Here is an 18431-nt window from a genome sequence, read left to right on the forward strand (position 1 = left end):
CAAAGCAATGGGAGCTCACCCCGTCGAGCGAATTTGAACTGCTGACCTTACGATCGGCAAGCCCAAGAGGCTCAGTGGTTTAGACCACAGCGCCATACCTCTTTGCAGTATTTAGTGACAGCCATTCCTAAAGGATGTTCGCTGCTGGCTTCTGCAGTGCCAACAACAGCAAGCACCTTCTTCAGAGACAAGGTAGCTCCTGCGTCTCCTAGTAAGAGGACCCTCATGACTCTTGGAACTCCATAAGTGATGGTCCCTGTTTTATCAAACATTACAGTCTGTACCTGCAAGAAATAAAGACACAGGACATTTTATTTGTATGCTGACCATAACACAAAGTTCCCTGGGTAGTTTGCAATTTTTTTTTTTTTATAAAAATATAAAATTTAATCTAGAAACATACAATCAAAATTAAATAAATACAACAAGAACACAGCACAGTATAGCCCTAAAACATAGGGGCTTACTTCTGTGTCGACATCTATAGGATTGCACTGTAAATCTATCAATATTTCTTTCAAAATGCAGCAAAAGAAAGTTATGGCGGCGGGTGTGAGTTAGCAATGACAATATTAACCTTGTGTGCCATTTCCAGGGGTTTCCCACCTTTGATGAGAATACCGTTCTGGGCGGCAACTCCAGTGCCCACCATCACTGCGGTTGGGGTGGCCAGACCCAGGGAACAAGGGCACGCAATGCACAGGACTGTGATGGAGGTCTGAAAGGCGAAGCGCAGGATGACTTCAGTTTTCGAGACGTGTTTACTGTGATGCTAGGAGGGAAGCAAGAAGAGTTTGCTCACAAGGGGAAATCTAGGGATGTTAAAAAGAGATTATGCATTAACAATATACAGCCGTGGCACACTTACTGTCGTCTGTACTGAAGAAGAAGAAGAAGAAGAAGAGTTTGGATTTGATATCCCACTTTTCACTACCCGAAGGAGTCTCAAAGCGGATAACATTCTCCTTTCCCTTCCTCCCCCACAATAAACACACTGTGAGGTGAGTGGGGCTGAGAGACTTCATAGAAGTGTGACTAGCCCAAGGTCACCCAGCAGCTGCATGTGGAGGAGCGGAGACGCGAACCTGGTTCCCCAGATTACAAGCCTACCGCTCTTAACCACTACACCACACTGGCTCTACCACTACTGACAAATCGCTATATTCATGCTTGAAAATTTAATCCCTTTATCGATTACTACACATAGGGGAACCAAGTCTAGGCATCTCCCTACATAACACAACAGCTTTCGCCACCCCTTCTCTCTTTGGAATGAGTTGAAATGCTCAGTTTATAGTTAGAAAGTATTCTTTATTATTGATATTTAGATCTCCTTGTTTCCTCTTTGCTTCAATTTCAGTTGCTCTGGGAAACAGCTGCTCTTCTGTTTTATGTTGGCCTTTCAGGTATTTGAAGACCATGCTTCCTCCAAGTTATGCATGTCTAATCTAAACACGCCTAATCATCACAATGCTTTTCCACATTACAGGTATATCTTATCTGGTATGTTTGCTGCTGTCCTTGGCAGCCCAAGTTAGATCAGAATTGGACATCTGCTGATAATACAAAGCTTCACAGCTTGTTCTCCGCCGGGTAAAGTCTGGCACCGTGATTCATTTAAGGACTTTCAGAGATTTCAGTTTGTTAGTTTCGATGTTTTAAATCATTCCATAAAGTTTTTCATATTGTCTTTGTTTCTGGCCATCGTGTTGCTTTTGATATTGCTGACTCCTGGGCCTTAACACACAGTGCTTCCGCACGAACTCTTTGGCCATGGCTAATCATTTTCAAATGATCCACACTGCGAAAATAATCAGTTCTTTGCCGGCCCTGTCCCCAATGGGGCAGAGAAGCATACATTCAACACACTCCAGAGTGACTTAACTTTAGATTAAGAAGAAAAAAATCCCGTCTGCTGTGATTTGTGAATATAAGCAAAGCTTCTAAACAACAATACATTATAATAATAATCAGTATATAGTACTTACAGTAAAGTATTTCAGCACAATATCAAAGTGTATAAATCCGATTACAATCCAGGCCACGAGAGTTGTAACGGAAATGATGACTATAAAAGGAACAAAATATCCACTAAATTTGTCCGCCAGTTGCTGGATGGGTGCCTGTAAATTGAGAAGATACATTTATATTTATGCAGGACAGAACAGCTGCATGAACTCCACTATTAAGCCTTTTACAAATACTGTACTGTCGTACCTTGGTTGTCAAACGCCTTGGTACTCATCCTGTTTGACTCCCGAATGCTGCAAACCTGGAAGTGTGTGTTCTGGTTTGCAAACATTTTTTTTGGAAGCCGAATGTCCGATTGAGTGCAGGAAGCTCCTGCAGCCAGTCAGAAGCTGCGCCTTGGTTGTCAAACATTTCCGGAAGTCGAACGGACTTCCGGAACGTATTCCGTTCAACAACCAAGGTACGACTGTATACCTGCTTTATAGGGACACATTCCTCTGACAAAATCTCCCACCACCTAGTCCTCAGATTAATAACAAGAGCAGTCACTAGCTAATCAAAGACTACCCTTGCTGTGTTTTCAGATGATCCCTGAAAGAGCCTCAGGGACGATCTCTCTTTCTCTGCTGCCTTTATGCAGGCCCTGAATGGTGATCAGTTCAGGCTTTCCCCCCTAAAAGATGCTGTGGTTTTACCTGCGACATCTTCTAACACATTTTAAAGTCTAGCTAGTTTTAAGTAGTATTATGCTGGTTTGGGTTAGGGTTTTAATTGGGACTGGTACCATAGCTTTGTTTTTGCTGCTTGGTATTGCGTGATTTTTTATATATTTTTTATTGCAATTCTTTCCCCATTATTTGATTTTTTTAAATTCTTGTATTTCAATACTGTATTTAATACTGTACGGAAGAAAGTAGGCGTGCCTGGCTTAACTCGTGAGACTGCCCCATTATATAAAACAGGCCTTGCAGAAATAAAAGAGAGATGGTAAACTCGTGGACGTAAAAGGAAGTGAAACCCCCCCCACCCCACAATCTGCTGTTATTTATTTGAGGTGGGGATGCATAAGAAGGGAGGGGAAAGCCTATCAGGAGGTTCACAGCAGACATGAGGAGGACTCAGCAACCTCTACCTATGTGCCCCTCTTGCCCTAAAAATTTGAACCCACCACCATTACTTCATCTGTTATTGAGGCAAACCTGGGTTTAAATAAATGGGCCAGCTGCCTAAGAAGTTTGGCTCCAAGGCAGTATCTTCAGGTGCCAAGCAAAAACATTCCTCTTCAACCAGGCTGAGTTTGGTTGAGTTAACATTTTAGGGCTGTTAAATGTGTTTGTGTGTTGGGGGAGGTGTAATCGGTTTGTTTTTATTACGTATTTTGTATTCTCGTTTTGTACTTTTCTCCTGTGAATTGCCCTGGGATCTTTGGATGAAGGGCGGTATATAAAATAAATAAATATTATTATTGTTAATAATAATGATGATAGCGGCAAAACAAACAAACAAACAAAAACAAAAATTCCAGGAGTTTCCCCAGACAAAGTATTTCCTCATGAGGCCCAGTAGTACCACACCCAGCCCACCTGTACTGAATAGCAGTGGAAGCAGGAATCACACTGCACAGGGGTGGCCATTCCATGTTTCCCACATTTTAATATCGATGGGAGATGAGTCAGTGCTAGAGAGGGGAGAACCATAGTATTCACTGGTACAGCTATTGGGGGAGGTAGGGTAGGAGAGAAGGAAGACATCCATTTCCCCAGCTGCTTAGATAAATGTAGCTTCTCATCCCAGAAGCGCAGGCCTAGGAAAAGGTCTCATATATCTCCCCAGGTACATAATTTTTTGTACAAAAGAAAATAACTAGGATGGAGAAAGGCCTTGAAACCAATAGCATTTACATCCAAGCGGATACATCCCAGTTGGGAGCGTGACAAGAGTGCAGCAGCAAAACCAAATAAAGGAGAGTCCAAAGGTCACCTGGGTGTGGAGGAGAAAAAACTTGCATGGGGTAGTATTTCAGAGAGTAGCAGGCGAGAGAAGGGTTAGAAGAGAGGGAGGACTAGAAGCCAGTGTTGTTGTTGTTGCTGTTCAGTCGTTCAGTCGTGTCCGACTCTTCGTGACCCCATGGACCAGAGCACGCCAGGCACGCCTATCTTTCACTGCCTCCCGCAGTTTGGCCAAACTCATGTTAGTAGCTTCGAGAACACTGTCCACCCATCTCATCCTCTGTCGTCCCCTTCTCCTTGTGCCCTCCATCTTTTCCAACATCAGGGTCTTTTCTAGGGAGTCTTCTCTTCTCATGAGATGGACAAAGTACTGGAGCCTCAACTTCAGGATCTGCCCTTCCAGTGAGCACTCAGGGCTGATTTCCTTGAGAATGGAGATCTTCTTGCAGTCCATGGGACTCTCAAGAGTCTCCTCCAGCACCATAATTCAAAAGCATCAATTCTTTGGTGATCAGTCTTCTTTATGGTCCAGCTCTCACTTCCATACATTACTACTGGGAAAACCATAGCTTGAACTATATGGACCTTTGTCGGCAAGGTGGTGTCTCTGCTTTTTAAGATGCTGTCTAGGTTTGTCATTGCTTTCCTCCCAAGAAGCAGGTGTCTTTTAATTCCGTGACTGCTGTCACCATCTGCAGTGATCATGGAACCCAAGAAAGTAAAATCTCTCACTGCCTCCATTTCTTCCCCTTCTATTTGCCAGGAGGTGATGGGACCAGTGGCCATGATCTTAGTTTTTTTGATGTTGAGCTTCAGACCATATTTTGCACTCTCCTCTTTCACCCTCATTAAAAGGTTCTTTAATTCCTCCTCACTTTCTGCCATCAAGGTTGTGTCTTCAGCATATCTGGGGTTGTTGATATTTCTTCTAGCAATCTTAATTCCAGTTTGGGATGAAGCCAGTGAGAGGTCCCCAATTCAAAAGCAGCAATTGCACATGAATCTTCCATTGTACGTTCATAAGGCTCGGCTGCAATCTCCTGCTTCCCTGATTTCCCAGGGTTTCGTTTTTGGCTTTTTCACATTCTTACCTCAGAGGCAGGTACTCATGACCTCAGCAATTGCACCAGATGCTATTTCATAGAACTACAGATTTGGAGGGGACCTTGTAGTGCAATGCAGCTGGCTTACTTGAAGATGGCTTCAAGTGATGGCTTGGTAAGATGAGAGAGGTTCAGGAACCAGGTAAGCAGGGAGATTGGAAGAGAGATGGGCCTGTGTCCTCCGGGAGAGATTTTGGGAGTATGGGCTGAGGATCTACAAAAAGCTTTGGCTGGCAGTATATGGGAAGTTTTTGGAGCAAACAGCCATGATAGCACTTCTGGAGTCTACTTTTGATTTAAACCCTTGTTAGATTCCCCCTGCCCCAAGAATATTCAATACAGATGTTGAATGCCACAACAAACACACTGATTCAAGCCCCTCCACCAAACCTTCAAATCAGCAAGCTTTACCTTGGACATCTGAGCTTCTTCTACCAGTTTTACAATTTGTGCCAGGGTGGTATCAGAGCCAACGTGAGTTGCCTTCACAAGCACAGAGCCATGTGCGTTGAGGGATCCTGCAATTACCGTGCTCCCAGGTTTCTTGATGACAGGCATGGCTTCTCCTACAAGAATGAAGCAAAATCAACCAACACCTTCTGAATAACTCCTCCCTCACGCAGAAAGCAGTACAATGTCACACGGCACATAGTTCAACTCTGGAATTCTCTCCCGCAAGAAGTAGTGATAGCCATTACCTCTAACGGCTTCAAAAGAGGTTCAGACAAATCCAGACGGGATAAGGCTATCAATGGGGACGAGTCACAATGGCTGTGTTATACCTCCACTGTTGAAAGCAGCATCCCCCTGAATACCACGTGCAAGGAATCGTGAGTAGGGAGAGTCCTGCTACACTCAGGTCCAGCTCATGTATACCTGAAGGAGCATCTCCACCCCCATCATTCAGCCCAGACACTGAGGTCCAGCGCTGAGGGCCTTCTGGTGGTTCCCTCCCTGCACGAAGTGAGGTTACAGGGAACCAGGCAGAGGGCCTTCTTGGTAGTGGCACCCGCCCTGTGAAATGCCCTCCCATCAGATGTCAAGGAAATAAACAACTATCTGACTTTTAGAAGACATCTGTTGGGAGCCACCCAGAGTGGCTGGGGAAGGCCTGGCCAGATGGGTGTGGTATTATTATTATTATTATTATTATTATTATTATTATTATTATTATTATTATTATTATCTTCCCACAGCCATCTGGTTGGCCACTGTGAGAACAAGATACTGGGCTGGATCGGTCACTGGCCTAATCCAGCATGGATCTATTTTTGTTCTCATGATATGCAGAGAACCATCCAATTTTGACAAGCATGTGGGTGGTTGCACCAATAACTGATGTATCTGGAAAATGCCTGCCTTACACCTGTGACTCTATTTCTCCTAAGAGGCGACACTTCTTTGTTCCATGAAAAACCTGCTGTGCCTGAACATATAGATCAAGATCTACCAGAAGCGAAACAAGATTTAAAATTCATGCTACCAACCAGAGAAGCACTGGACACTAGTATCTGCCTGTTAGGATGCAACTATATCCTACTAGCCAGGACAAGTAAAAGAAGAATTGTCGTAAGCAATTAATTTCACTGGGATTACTGTAATTAAGAAGGCTTCATATATCGGTGTTTGGAACAGAGAAGCTGTTATTGGTTCTCTGCACTGATTATTGGGCTAATCATGGACCATAAAGCGACTCCAGCCCTCAAGGGATGCAATGCCAGCACATTACACCAGTGGAAATATTTAAGTCTGCAGCTCTAAAACTAATTGCAAGCATTTGCAAACATTTATGTGGGAAAACAATTAGTTCCTTTGTTATTCCTGATAACAAAGAAATGTTATGCACCTTGCAGCTTCACACCATCAACTCATGAACAGATATATGATCTATTTTGTCTCTCTCCCGATGCACCTGTACAGCATTAATTCTTTGTACCACAGACCAAGCCCCGTCCCTGGAAACCTACTATTGTTCAATGATTTAAGAATGCAAAAGTTACCAGTGATGAGGGATTCGTCTGCCATAGAGCTGCCTTCAATCACTTTCCCATCAACCGGAAATTTCCCACCGGGTACCACCTTTACGACGTCTCCTCGCTGAACCAGTTCAACAGGCACTTGTTCCTCCCTGCAAGTGAGATCTCATAGTTAAGAAAAAGGGGCTCCATTTTCGCCATGCCACTGAAATGAGAGAAACTCTACTATCTGAAAAGCAGCAGGCACACAGCGCTACAAAAACACACATGGAGAAATAAAACAAACTCAGTGTAGTAAGGAGATGCAAATGGACTTTGCACTGGAATGCAAAGACAAATGTATATTGCGGTCTAAAATCTGCTACAACTGCCTTTGTCTCATTGCAAACACACACACACACACACACACACACACACACACACACCCTACCTCTCTCTCTCTCTCCCCCGCCCCCACTCAAGTCCAACTAATACCAGGACCAGCTAATTTCTGGACACTACACATCTAGAACTCAACCCTGACCATGTTCCGTCTTCTTCCAATACAAATAAACCTCCTGACTACCACATAGAGCTTTTATTTATGCATTTATAAACCCACTCCAATATATAAAACCAACTGAATGCAAATCAATGAAAAAGCACAATAAAAGCGTTACAGCAAATGCAGCACTGTCCCCTAAAAGCCAGTTACATCCACAACAGCTTATTTACCTCTGAACTGGATTTGTGAAATCTCAGAAGACTACATCATATCGTAAGGAAAAAAGGGAAAGAATTACTACTGGCATACCTTATGATACAGCTGTCAGCTCCAAGTGTCACTACAACAGCTTCTGTAGCTTGAAGAGAGATTAATTTGGCAAGTGCTGCTGATGTTTTACTCTATGAAGCAGAGATAGACAACAGTGATTGGAAGGCATGATACATTTACTCAGTTCCCCACTGAATTTCACATACGCTAAAACTCAAAATATGCTCCACTGCCCATCTTTTCCATTAAATATTACATGCCACAGCACCTATCACTCAAGGTACATGGGAAACCCATTCAGCACCTGAAGTATAGTACTATGCAGACAGCTTAGCGCTGTATGGGCTGGGAGCCAAGTGTATGCTTGCTTTTGAAAGATAGAAATGCCCAGTTATCTACGGGTACTGGTGCGCTTCTTGAGTTTTATTGCTGTAACGTTTTGGCCTTTTGTTCCCTGCTCTAGAATCCAAACAAAAACATAAGAACATCCTGATGGATCAGGTCAGTGGGCAGTGTAGTCCAAAATCCTGTTCTCTCAGTGACCAACCAGATGACTGTGGGAAATCTGCAAGCAGGATCTGAGGGGACTGCGCCTGCCTCCCAGAGTTCTTTGCTCCTCTGCCCCCGTCACGTGATGAGAGATGGTACCGAACCCATCCAGGTCACCAGCAACCTATCACATCTACCATTCAGGTAAGACCAATCGTTCCTTCTGTACTAACTCTCACATGTTACCAAGGTAGTTGCTTAAACTTAATGTTCACTCTTGTAAATTACTGATGCAGGCACTAGCGGAGGAAGAGGAGTGCGGGGGGAGCGCACGCCCCCGGCAGTGCGATCCTGCCCCACCCCCGCAGGTGGCGTGCCACACCCCCAGGACGCCGTGCCACGCTCCTGGGACGCACGCCAACCCCGCCCCCACCCGCTCTCCGCCCCTTGGTGCCGGAGCATGAAACTCCGCCACTGAATGCAGGCATACTTAACCTGGGGAAGTCATGAAATCCTACTCAACTTGGTTTCCAAAGAAAGGCTAGAGGGGGATCTTTCAGGGTTATGTTTTGTTGTAAGAATATTAAGGTTTTATATATATATATATTTAATTGTTCATTAGTGTACCAAGTAAACATGTGCACGAATAGGCCATGTCTGAAGCAGAACAGGAAGACAGGCTTGACACCATTTTGACTCTCAAAACTGACCAAATGTTTACCAAATGGGTCTCTGCAAGGAAGGGGGGGGGTGAGTGATTACCATCTCAAAGGATTGGCCTGGCTACCCAGGAAAGGCAATTAGATAAGACATTATCATATAAATTGACAAGCAGGAGAAAAACAAACTTCTCAGATTTCTGTTGAAATTTGTTGGAGACCACCTTTTTGGTGATGTAGGCATGAGGCATGGGGGTGGTGGTGGTGGTCTTGGGCTACACCCCTTCTGTGATGTATGTGTGAGGTTTCTGGGGGTGGGGCTGGACTCCAAGGGGGGATTTTTGAAATGTCTTTATAAGTGCTTGCACGCATGGCTCTGGGTCCCTCCCCCGCTCTCCTGTGTGTGGGGAGGTCAACCCTGTTGCAACGGAACAATAAAGATCAAGCTTACTAGCTGCTTTGCTTCTAATTATTCTCTGGTTGGCCTCTGTGCAGGCATGTCCAGCTTTCTAGAGACTATGATCTACTCCCAGTATAATAAAACTGGCAGTGATCTTTTTTTTGCCGGGGGGGAGGGATTCCCAAAGTTGGTGAGCTTTTTTGGGGTGGAGTGCCCCAGAGTTGTTGTACACAGTACTATGCTACCGACGCAGGGATTTGTGGCAGCGTCAGCGACAATGGCGCTGCACGATCAATCAGGACCACATAGGCGATCACCTTTCTGAATCCCGCAATTCACCGGGAGCACCCCGGGGATCTACCTGTCGATGGTTGACCATGTCTGCACTAGTACATCTGCACCATGCTGACCTTTCTGTGCCTCACCATCTCCCCATAGCTGTCAAGTTTCGGATTTGAAAATAAGGGATCAGCAGTCTCACCTATCCCAGGGACAGTCACATGGCAGTGGTGGGCAGAGCCAGAAGCAAAAGTGGGTGGAGCAGCAATGTAAACTCCAAGCGGGCTCGGGCTCGGAGCGGAGCAAAGAGGAGGGCAGCCAGCAAAGAGGAGGGCAGCCATGTGCTCCACGCGATGGAGCCCCATCGCCTTCTTGTCTGATCCCATCAAAACAGGACAGGAAGCAGCAGCTGCTCAAAGGCAGCCAGGCTCCGCCCGCCAGCTAACCCTATTGCCCGGCTGAGGGGCTCGGCGGCAACAGATAGGGGCTGATGCAGGGGGAGGAATACACCCCCCTGTAAGCACGGGAAACGGCTCCCACTTGCTTTGAGGGCTGAGGCTTTTCTCTCCAAGTAGGCGAGGTCTTCCCACCCAGTCCCTGGCCAGCAGGGGAGGAGCTGCTTCCATTAAAAACGGGAAATTTAAGGGAAATAAAAAATAAGGGAGAGCAGCGGGAAAGTGCTTAAAATAAGGGAGAATCCCGGGGAAAACGGGATACTTGACAGCACTGCCTCTCCCTCCCTCCCTCCCTCCCAGCAAGCAACAGCGACGAATCTGCTCGGAAGCTAGCATGGTGGTGCCACCTCACTCAGCACGTTGCTTCTGGTCGGGTCCCCTCTAGGACTGAGCCTTAATATACGTTACCTTTGCTATGTGCTCCAGCCACCGTCCAAGAGATATGAACACAAACAGCATTGGAGGGGTGTCGAAAAAGGTGATGGGGCTTTGCTCTGCCTTTTCACCTATGGCAACCATCAGAATGACGCACGAGTAGATGTAAGCGATAGACGTAGCCAGCACTATCAGGACGTCCATATTGGCCATCCTGTGCTTAAGGGACTTGTAGGCTTGGACATAGAAGTACCATCCGCCGAAGAACTGTCAAAAGAAAACCACCTGTTTTTGTAACACTTTTGCTGGCTTGATCAAGCCTTTCGTCCTCTGTGTAAATATCCAACTGTGTAATGGGAGATTAAAAAGAAAGGAAATATTCTTGAAATGTACCTGAACCAAAGTGCAAAGGAGAAAGAAAAGGAGGTTGAGAATAGATAATCCAGGGATCACATTTTGCTCCAGAGCCATTGATCCATGCTGCTGGCCATCAGGTATTAGCATGTAAATCATTAAGATCAAGACAGGGATACCAAATACCAGGCTGCACAAGAACGATTTCCTCCATCTGAAAAGGCAGGGAATCCACAGTATTAGAGTCGTCAAATTTCCCTGGTAACTAAATAGGCAAATATTGTACAAGGCCTGGTTCTGCTGATAGCAGTGCCAGCTGAGGAACCACTGAACCCCAAATATAGATTTCTGAGTCCACAAAAATATGAACACTCACAATTTTCACCTACCACAGATACTCAGTTACCTACATTGGGAATTCTTGTGTTGCCATCCATATCTATCAACCACACCCTTTCATATATGTAGCTATACTTACTGTCGGATCTCTTCTTTGTGATCCAAGTTATGATCCTTTGGATCCCTTTTAGCCAAAGATGCATGAAAACCGATCCCCTTTACAAAAAAGAAAGAAATAGTATAAAAATAAATATGAAATAAAAATAGCTCAAATGAAATACTGCTGGTTACATAACACTAAAACACTGCTCTATTATTTTTCAAGCACCCAAACTCTGGGTTTTCAGATTTTAGAACCACTTCCTGATATGTAGCTCTGATTCGTATACTTTCCAAAATCTGAAAACAGCTGGTTTTGCTATTTTTTCACTAGTATCAAATACTAACTGGAACCCAAATAAAAGGAAAATTGGAGAAAACAAACACTAATTGGATCCAATTACATCCCATTATGCATTTTATCACCATTCCTGAAAATATAACTGAAACAACCAGACCTTTAATGGTTTTTGAATATTTACTCAAAGATCCTTCACAGACAAGGGAACCTTAGCCAAAAATCTATACAACACTGTTGCAAGAAAACCCCAGACTTCCACAGGAAAACTCAGGGGTATAATTTAAATGTTTACATGAATGAAGAAGAAGAAGAGTTGAAAAGAAGATAGATATTAAAAAATAACAGTTGACAGGAAATGTGCTGTACTTTTAAAATGCAACATGACTGATCCTCTTAATTTTTCTTGTTATTCTAGTAAATTTTCTATTTTGTTGATACGTGCACGTCAAAAATAAAAATACACTAAAAACTATCAAATACCACCAGTATGTTACCACCTTAATTATTTCAAATAACACTATAAAGGAATTTAGTACTACTGTCCCTCATTTTTGTATTTCTTCTCCTGTCTTCATTTTAATCTCATAGCTTAAATTTTCCTTATAAAGTGGCTTCACACAGCTTCTATCTATAGACTGATTCAAAATTAAAAGTGTTATTCCTTTATTGTTTTTGGAATTCCACAGTAAACAAGGAAACCAACATGCTAGAAAAGTCTACCTTTAAAAAAAGAAATTCTCTCCTTGAAGAACATTATTGTTCTCCCATGATCCAGAATGATTCTCCCGACAGTGCTTCACTGTACAGACTTTTTTGTTATCCTCATTTTTCCTACAGTAGCTGTAGAACTGGGGTTGATCATCCTTAAATTTTTAAAAAATCAGACTTTTTGCTAAGCTACCGATTGGCAAGTTGCGTTAGGCTTCCTATAAAGCTCTACTCTCAACAACCATTACAGTAAACTTCAATGTGCTAATAAGACAAGATCTCAAGAAGCACTTTCATAAATTGATGCTTTGCTTTACAGGAGTTTGAGGAATGTTCAACATCATCCCTGTGATCGTTTTCACATTTGTTTTGCAGCCTGCTATTTCCCTGAAAAAGGATGATAGCCTGCAGCCATGTGTCTAGTGTGAAAGTTTACTAATCAGTAAACACAACTAGCAGCCTGGCTGGCACAAAACTTGCAACACCCACCTTACTGATAATGACCCCTAGCTCCTAAAGCAATGGCAAATGCAGTTGGGCTTTTTTTAACAACAACAACAACAACAACAACAACAACAACAACAACATGTTTTAACAGCTTACCTCAATAATCTTTATAACATCTCGAGGACCAACAACTTCCGGGTCAAAGCGGATGTGAGCTTTGGAAGTAGCCAGTACTACAGATGCATAAAGAATGCCAGGCGTTTTGGTAAGTTTGGATTCAATGTTATGAACACATGAAGCACAGGTCATCCCTAGGACCTGAAAGAGAACTGCAGTTAGTGTTAACATGGGAATTTACCTTATAAACCACCAGACCATTGGTCCACCTAGTCCAGGGACAGCTAAATGGCGCCCTCCAGATGTTGTGGATTCCAACTCCCATAAAACCCAGCCAGAATATCCCAACGATCAGGAAGCAGAAACTGCTCAAAATGTAAAGCTGCTGCAGTGGAGGCAAATATCTATCAAGATGCCAACTTTCTGACCACAGAAAAGGCCTCTAGCAACCGAACACCCAATAAGAACAAGATTGAGATGTGTTAGAGGCAGAGAAAATGTTTGGTCAAACAAGCATATACTTTTGTGAATCTCACCTTAAGATCTATATTGCCATCTGCACCAGGATAGTCTTCCATGATTGAAGCTCCAAAACCGAGGTTCTCAATCAGCTGGGCTATTTCAAGGGGCTGAATTCTGTCCGGCTTATATTTTACTTCAACTTTTCCTGCCATCAAGGCAACAAGCACAGAAACTATTCCTGTAGTGAGAGAACTGCATTCATGCATGTGGATTTCTCTTCATGAAAATCATCTGAATTTGTGCTTACTGTATTAGTTATGTATTTTGATTAGGAGTTTTGATTTTCCAGATTGTTAACCACTTCTGAGATCTGTGAATAGTAAGCCATCTATAAATGGACTAAATAAGAAGAAGAATTTATGAGTCACCCACAACCAATGAGAGCAGTACGCAGTTCTTACTGTTAAACAGATGTTTTAACTACTATTTTAGATCCCTTTACTTGGAAGCGTGCCCATCTGAAATAAATGGTCCTCACTTCAAAGAATATATATTTATGAGCGAGGCTAAGCAATGTAAAAATGAGACTATATTTACTCCAATAGAATGAGATAGTCCCATTCAGGAGCAGGATGCTAATCCACCTCCTATGATCCCAGATCTGCAGCAAACAATCCAGATAGCCAGCAGCAGTTGAAAGCCACAGGCTCAACACACCTGAAGACGATACTAAAAGAACAAACATATTACGTATTAGCTATTTTACCATCTTCTTTTTGCAGATTCTTCTCGATGCTTGATACACATGATGCACAAGTCATGCCTGTGACCTGCATGAAACATTTATCGGTTTTTCCTGTTGTGGATGGCTTTGGAGGGTCATTATACAAGTTGCTTTTCTGTGGCAAAACGTCTCCACATGGCAACTCTGAAAGAGCTTCACTTCTCAAAGAAGCAGAGGCCAGCGTGCTGGTCTCCATACTTCCAACAGCAGCAGGTCTCCCGTTGGTGGTATCTTGAATAAGAACATCAGAAATTGCATTCATCACAGCAACAGCACCCATGGAACTATTTTACTGATATACAATGTTGACCCAACATGCTACACTTCATTTACAGGTTTGGTATTTTCTCCTAGGCTGCGCCTATGTATTGTATCCCAAATCTTAAAAGGATCAAGACCAAGCACATCAGGGTGTTTCGTGATTCCAAAGCCAAGCAGTCAAACAGCTACTGAGGACTAGGCAGAACTCCAGAGAAATGCTGCTTATAACTTATAAACTAAACTGCAATATGTTTAAGCAAGACAGTACACAGCTTGTACACAGTTTGTTGATCAGTCGTTAGTAGGGATGGGGTAGAAATTCAATTCAGTTCACATTTAAAGGTGAATCTACATAATTTGCACTTCCCAGAACACTAAGTGAACCTAAACACACCCATCCCAGAAATTTGAGCTTCTCCAAATTTTGCAGTACAGTTCTCTAGTCATGAAATGAGACATGCGGGTATAGGGCAGTATACAATTATTATTATTATTATTATTAGTAGTAGTAGTAAATAAAATGCATATATTAAGGGAAAGTGTGCATAATATGACACTTCAGTAACAATAACATATAAAAATGCATTTTATTTCTAAAAATAAATATTAGAAAAACAAGCTTTGAAAAATGTCCTTATTAGGCCAAATTCCATTCAAAAGTACAGGTGAAACTCGAAAAATTAGAATATCGTGGAAAAGTCCATCTATGTAAGCAACTGTTTTCATTAGCTACTGGAGTTTAATATATGAGATAGACTCATGACATGCAAAGCGAGATATGTCAAGCCTTTGTTTGTTATAATTGTGTTGATTATGGCATACAGCTGATGAAAACCCCAAAGTTGAAATTGTTAATTTGGGGTTCTCATCAGCTGTACGCCATAATCATCACAATTATAACAAATAAAGGCTTGACATATCTCACTTTGCATGTCATGAGTCTATCTCATATATTAGTTTCACCTTTTAAGTTGAATTACTGAAAGAAATGAACCTTTCCACGATATTCTAATTTTTTTGAGTTTCACCTGTATATACTAAGAGACATTCACACCAAGTTGCTAATAAATGAGTTGTGGTTTTTAATTGCAAACTGGTGTGGATATGTGGATAAGTCAATTTCGGATTTTGAAAAATGCGAAACTGAGAGAAACCAAAACTGACACTTTTGCCCATCCCTAGATGCTAGTACTGTTATGGAGGTGACAAGATCCTTTGCAATGAGGAAGTCTCCATTACAGGAAAAACTGGTTTGTACCTGTTAAGACAGAAGCATCAAATCCCATGTCTTCTATAGCACATCTGAGTTCTTCAGAGTTTGTTATCATCAAACTGTAGTGTATAATTGCAGTGCCTTCAGTTAAAGACACAGATATATGTCCGACCCCTTTTCTTTGCGATATGGCATTCTCAATGGATTTTACACAGGAATTGCAAGTCATTCCATCAATCCTAATCACAGTTGTACAAGATTCACTTTGCAGCTCTACGTGAGGAGGGTTGCTAGAGATACAAGGCAAAGATGATGGCGTCCTTAAGGTAAGCGGTCCGTTGTGGTCCTCAACTTCACTGGAAAAGGAGACTTTAAAGTTACCAGGGGGAAGGGCTTCGATAGCTTGCTGCAGTGAGGATGGAGTGATCAGATTCTGGTCAAACCACACAAGAGCATTTTTCTGTTCCAATGACACTTTAATACGCTGGACACCAGGCAAGTCCGAGACTGAACTTTCAATGATGTTGGTGCAGGATTTGCAGTGCATCCCCTCCACACCGAACTCTACAACAGATGCACTGGTCCCATTGTTTTCTATTGTCTCTCTATCAGCAGGCATTCTTGTATTTATCTGCTGTAAACGTTCTGCATCAATCATGCCAAGTTTCAACGGGGCTTGTTTATGCTTAATTGTGCTTTCATATCCCAGGCTGTCTATGTTATTTTTTAGTTCATCAGGCTTAATGATAAATGGATGATAAGCAATGGTGGCTTCCTGGCTGCTGAGGGTCACTTTGATCTTCTTCACCCCATGTAGTTTCCCAATCTTTTCTTCAATGGTGCTAACACAAGACTGACAGGTCATGCCTTCTATTTTGATCTTAACTAAATCTTCATCGGTCCATTGCCCCGAAGACTGCGTTGTATCTGCAATGCTGCATTCAAATCCCATGTCCTTGATTTCTTGGCAGATCTGATGGGGACTTATTTCCAGTTCCAAATATTTGACCACAGCATTACTTTCCTTAAGAGACACCTTGATGTTTACAATTCCTTTTACCTTGGATATTCTGCCTTCTATGGAATGTACACAGGCTTGGCAAGTCATACCCAAAATACTGACGGTAATAGCATTCACTTGAGAATGAGGAGGGGGTAAATGGTCCAAGTCCTCCACAAAGCTAGTGTTGTCAAATGCAAACTTGTGCTTCATTGCTGATGCCGATATATGGGCAGGTGAAGTGTACCCAGGTACAGCCTGAAGTTTACAGAGGAAAACAAAAGCAAAAATAATGTACTGTGGTGTTTACTTTGATGTATACAGTCAAACCTCAGTTCCGGAAGCCCATTCAGCTTCCAAAATGTTCGACAACCAAGGCACAGCTTCTGATTGGTTGTAGGAGCTTCCTGCACTCAAGCAGAAGCCGCGTCAGACATTCGGCTTCTGAAAAACATTTGAAAACCAGAGCATTTACTTCCGGGCAGTGCTTTCCCCCCTCATTTTCCTACTTAGATTGAAATACTGCCCCTCAATGAGGCCAAATTTAGATTCACAAAATGTTTAGGGGCATGCGTACCTCTGCCTATCCCCAGGAAAAAAGCACTGCTTCTGGGTTTTCAGCGTTCGGGAGCTGAAACGTTCCAGAATTGAGGTGTTTGGGATCCGATGTTTGACTGTACTATTCTATATAGGCAGAATTAGTTCCTAACAATTTTGACACTGTAAACATAAATATACCAAACAGAGGGATATGGAGTCCTCCAAATTGGGATCGTGTCTATTATTTTGCTCTCTCATTCCACACATGATGCCCATCTGTGCTAGGGCATTGATGGACACTTTAGGGGGCTGAGGAATTACACTTAGTTAATTGGAAACTCTTAGTTAAACCCATTAGCGCTGGTAAGGAAGGGGTGAATGTTCAGTTACGGAACCCAGATTAAAGCCCTAATACAGCCATGGATTTGCTACGTGGCCTTGAGCAATCTGCACGCACCCCATCTCTGCACAATGACATAAATGACCTCACCAGGAAATCTTACCTCTTCCGACATATTGTATGTGACATATTAACAGATAAAACAGGGCCATAATAATAGTTTTCATCTTTTTTTTTTTTACATTTGCTATTCCCCCCTTAGATTTGTCATCTCTAGATAACCTATAAGCCTTAAGGCTGACAGCTGTGAATTTAGCTGTTTGTTTGCATTTTAAATAGGGACGCGGGTGGCGCTGTGGTCTAAACCACAGAGCCTAGGGCTTGCCGATCAGAAGGTCAGCGGTTCGAATCCCCGCAACAGGGTGAGCTCCCGTTGCTCAGTCCCAGCTCCTGCCAACCTAGCAGTTCGAAAGCATGTCAAAGTGCAAGTAGATAAATAGGTACCGCTCCAGTGGGAAGGTAAACGGTGTTTCCGTGCGCTGCTCTGGTTCACCAGAAGTGGCTTAGTCATGCTGGCCACATGACCCAGAAGCTGTACGCTGGCTTCCTTGGTCAGTAAAGCAAGATGAGCACCGCAACCCCAGAGTCGTCCGCGACTGGACCTAACGGTCAGGGGTCCCTTTACCTTGCATTTTAAACAGAGCATTAAACAAGAGTAGTATACGAACCCAGAGATGTTTCATATTGGGAGCTACCAGCAATTCTCTTCCAGGGAGACTTTTAGTCCTTAGCCTAACAAACTAACACAGGCAAGGCTTAAGTCCTCATCAGTTTGTTAACCGTTCTTGCCACTGTCTTCTGGATTTCAACTGTAGGGAATCTGGCTTAAGTCATACTCCGAGTAAACACATGGAAATCAATGGATTAAAGTTAATCATAACTACCTTATTTAAGTGAATTTAATGAGCCATCGAATCTAATGCACACCTCAATTTTCAAAACCTTCAATCCAAAAAAGTATTTGCTGGTGAATGTAAATGCGCCATCCTAATTTTT

The 18431-nt window shown here is 43.0% G+C and overlaps 1 protein-coding gene across 3 annotated transcripts in view; it reads right to left on the reverse strand.

The window, feature by feature from the left end:
- Positions 1 to 18431, reverse strand: part of ATP7B (ATPase copper transporting beta) — a 40085-nt gene that overhangs the window by 10608 nt on the left and 11046 nt on the right. For all 3 annotated transcript variants that reach the window (XM_033142750.1, XM_033142749.1, XM_033142748.1), the window contains exons 2-14: positions 15541 to 16753; positions 14004 to 14252; positions 13312 to 13475; positions 12815 to 12976; positions 11243 to 11319; positions 10804 to 10978; positions 10444 to 10677; positions 7793 to 7884; positions 7024 to 7151; positions 5435 to 5589; positions 1989 to 2123; positions 578 to 772; positions 99 to 284 (exon numbers count right to left, since the gene is read on the reverse strand). In XM_033142750.1, the coding sequence (XP_032998641.1) occupies positions 99 to 284; positions 578 to 772; positions 1989 to 2123; positions 5435 to 5589; positions 7024 to 7151; positions 7793 to 7884; positions 10444 to 10677; positions 10804 to 10978; positions 11243 to 11319; positions 12815 to 12976; positions 13312 to 13475; positions 14004 to 14252; positions 15541 to 16708 (3120 nt within the window). In that variant the 5' untranslated portion in view covers positions 16709 to 16753. The remainder of the gene's footprint in view (positions 1 to 98; positions 285 to 577; positions 773 to 1988; positions 2124 to 5434; positions 5590 to 7023; positions 7152 to 7792; positions 7885 to 10443; positions 10678 to 10803; positions 10979 to 11242; positions 11320 to 12814; positions 12977 to 13311; positions 13476 to 14003; positions 14253 to 15540; positions 16754 to 18431) is intronic.

Source organism: Lacerta agilis, chromosome 3 (genome assembly GCF_009819535.1).
Source record: "Lacerta agilis isolate rLacAgi1 chromosome 3, rLacAgi1.pri, whole genome shotgun sequence".
In the NCBI taxonomy this organism is placed as follows: Eukaryota; Metazoa; Chordata; class Lepidosauria; order Squamata; family Lacertidae; genus Lacerta; species Lacerta agilis.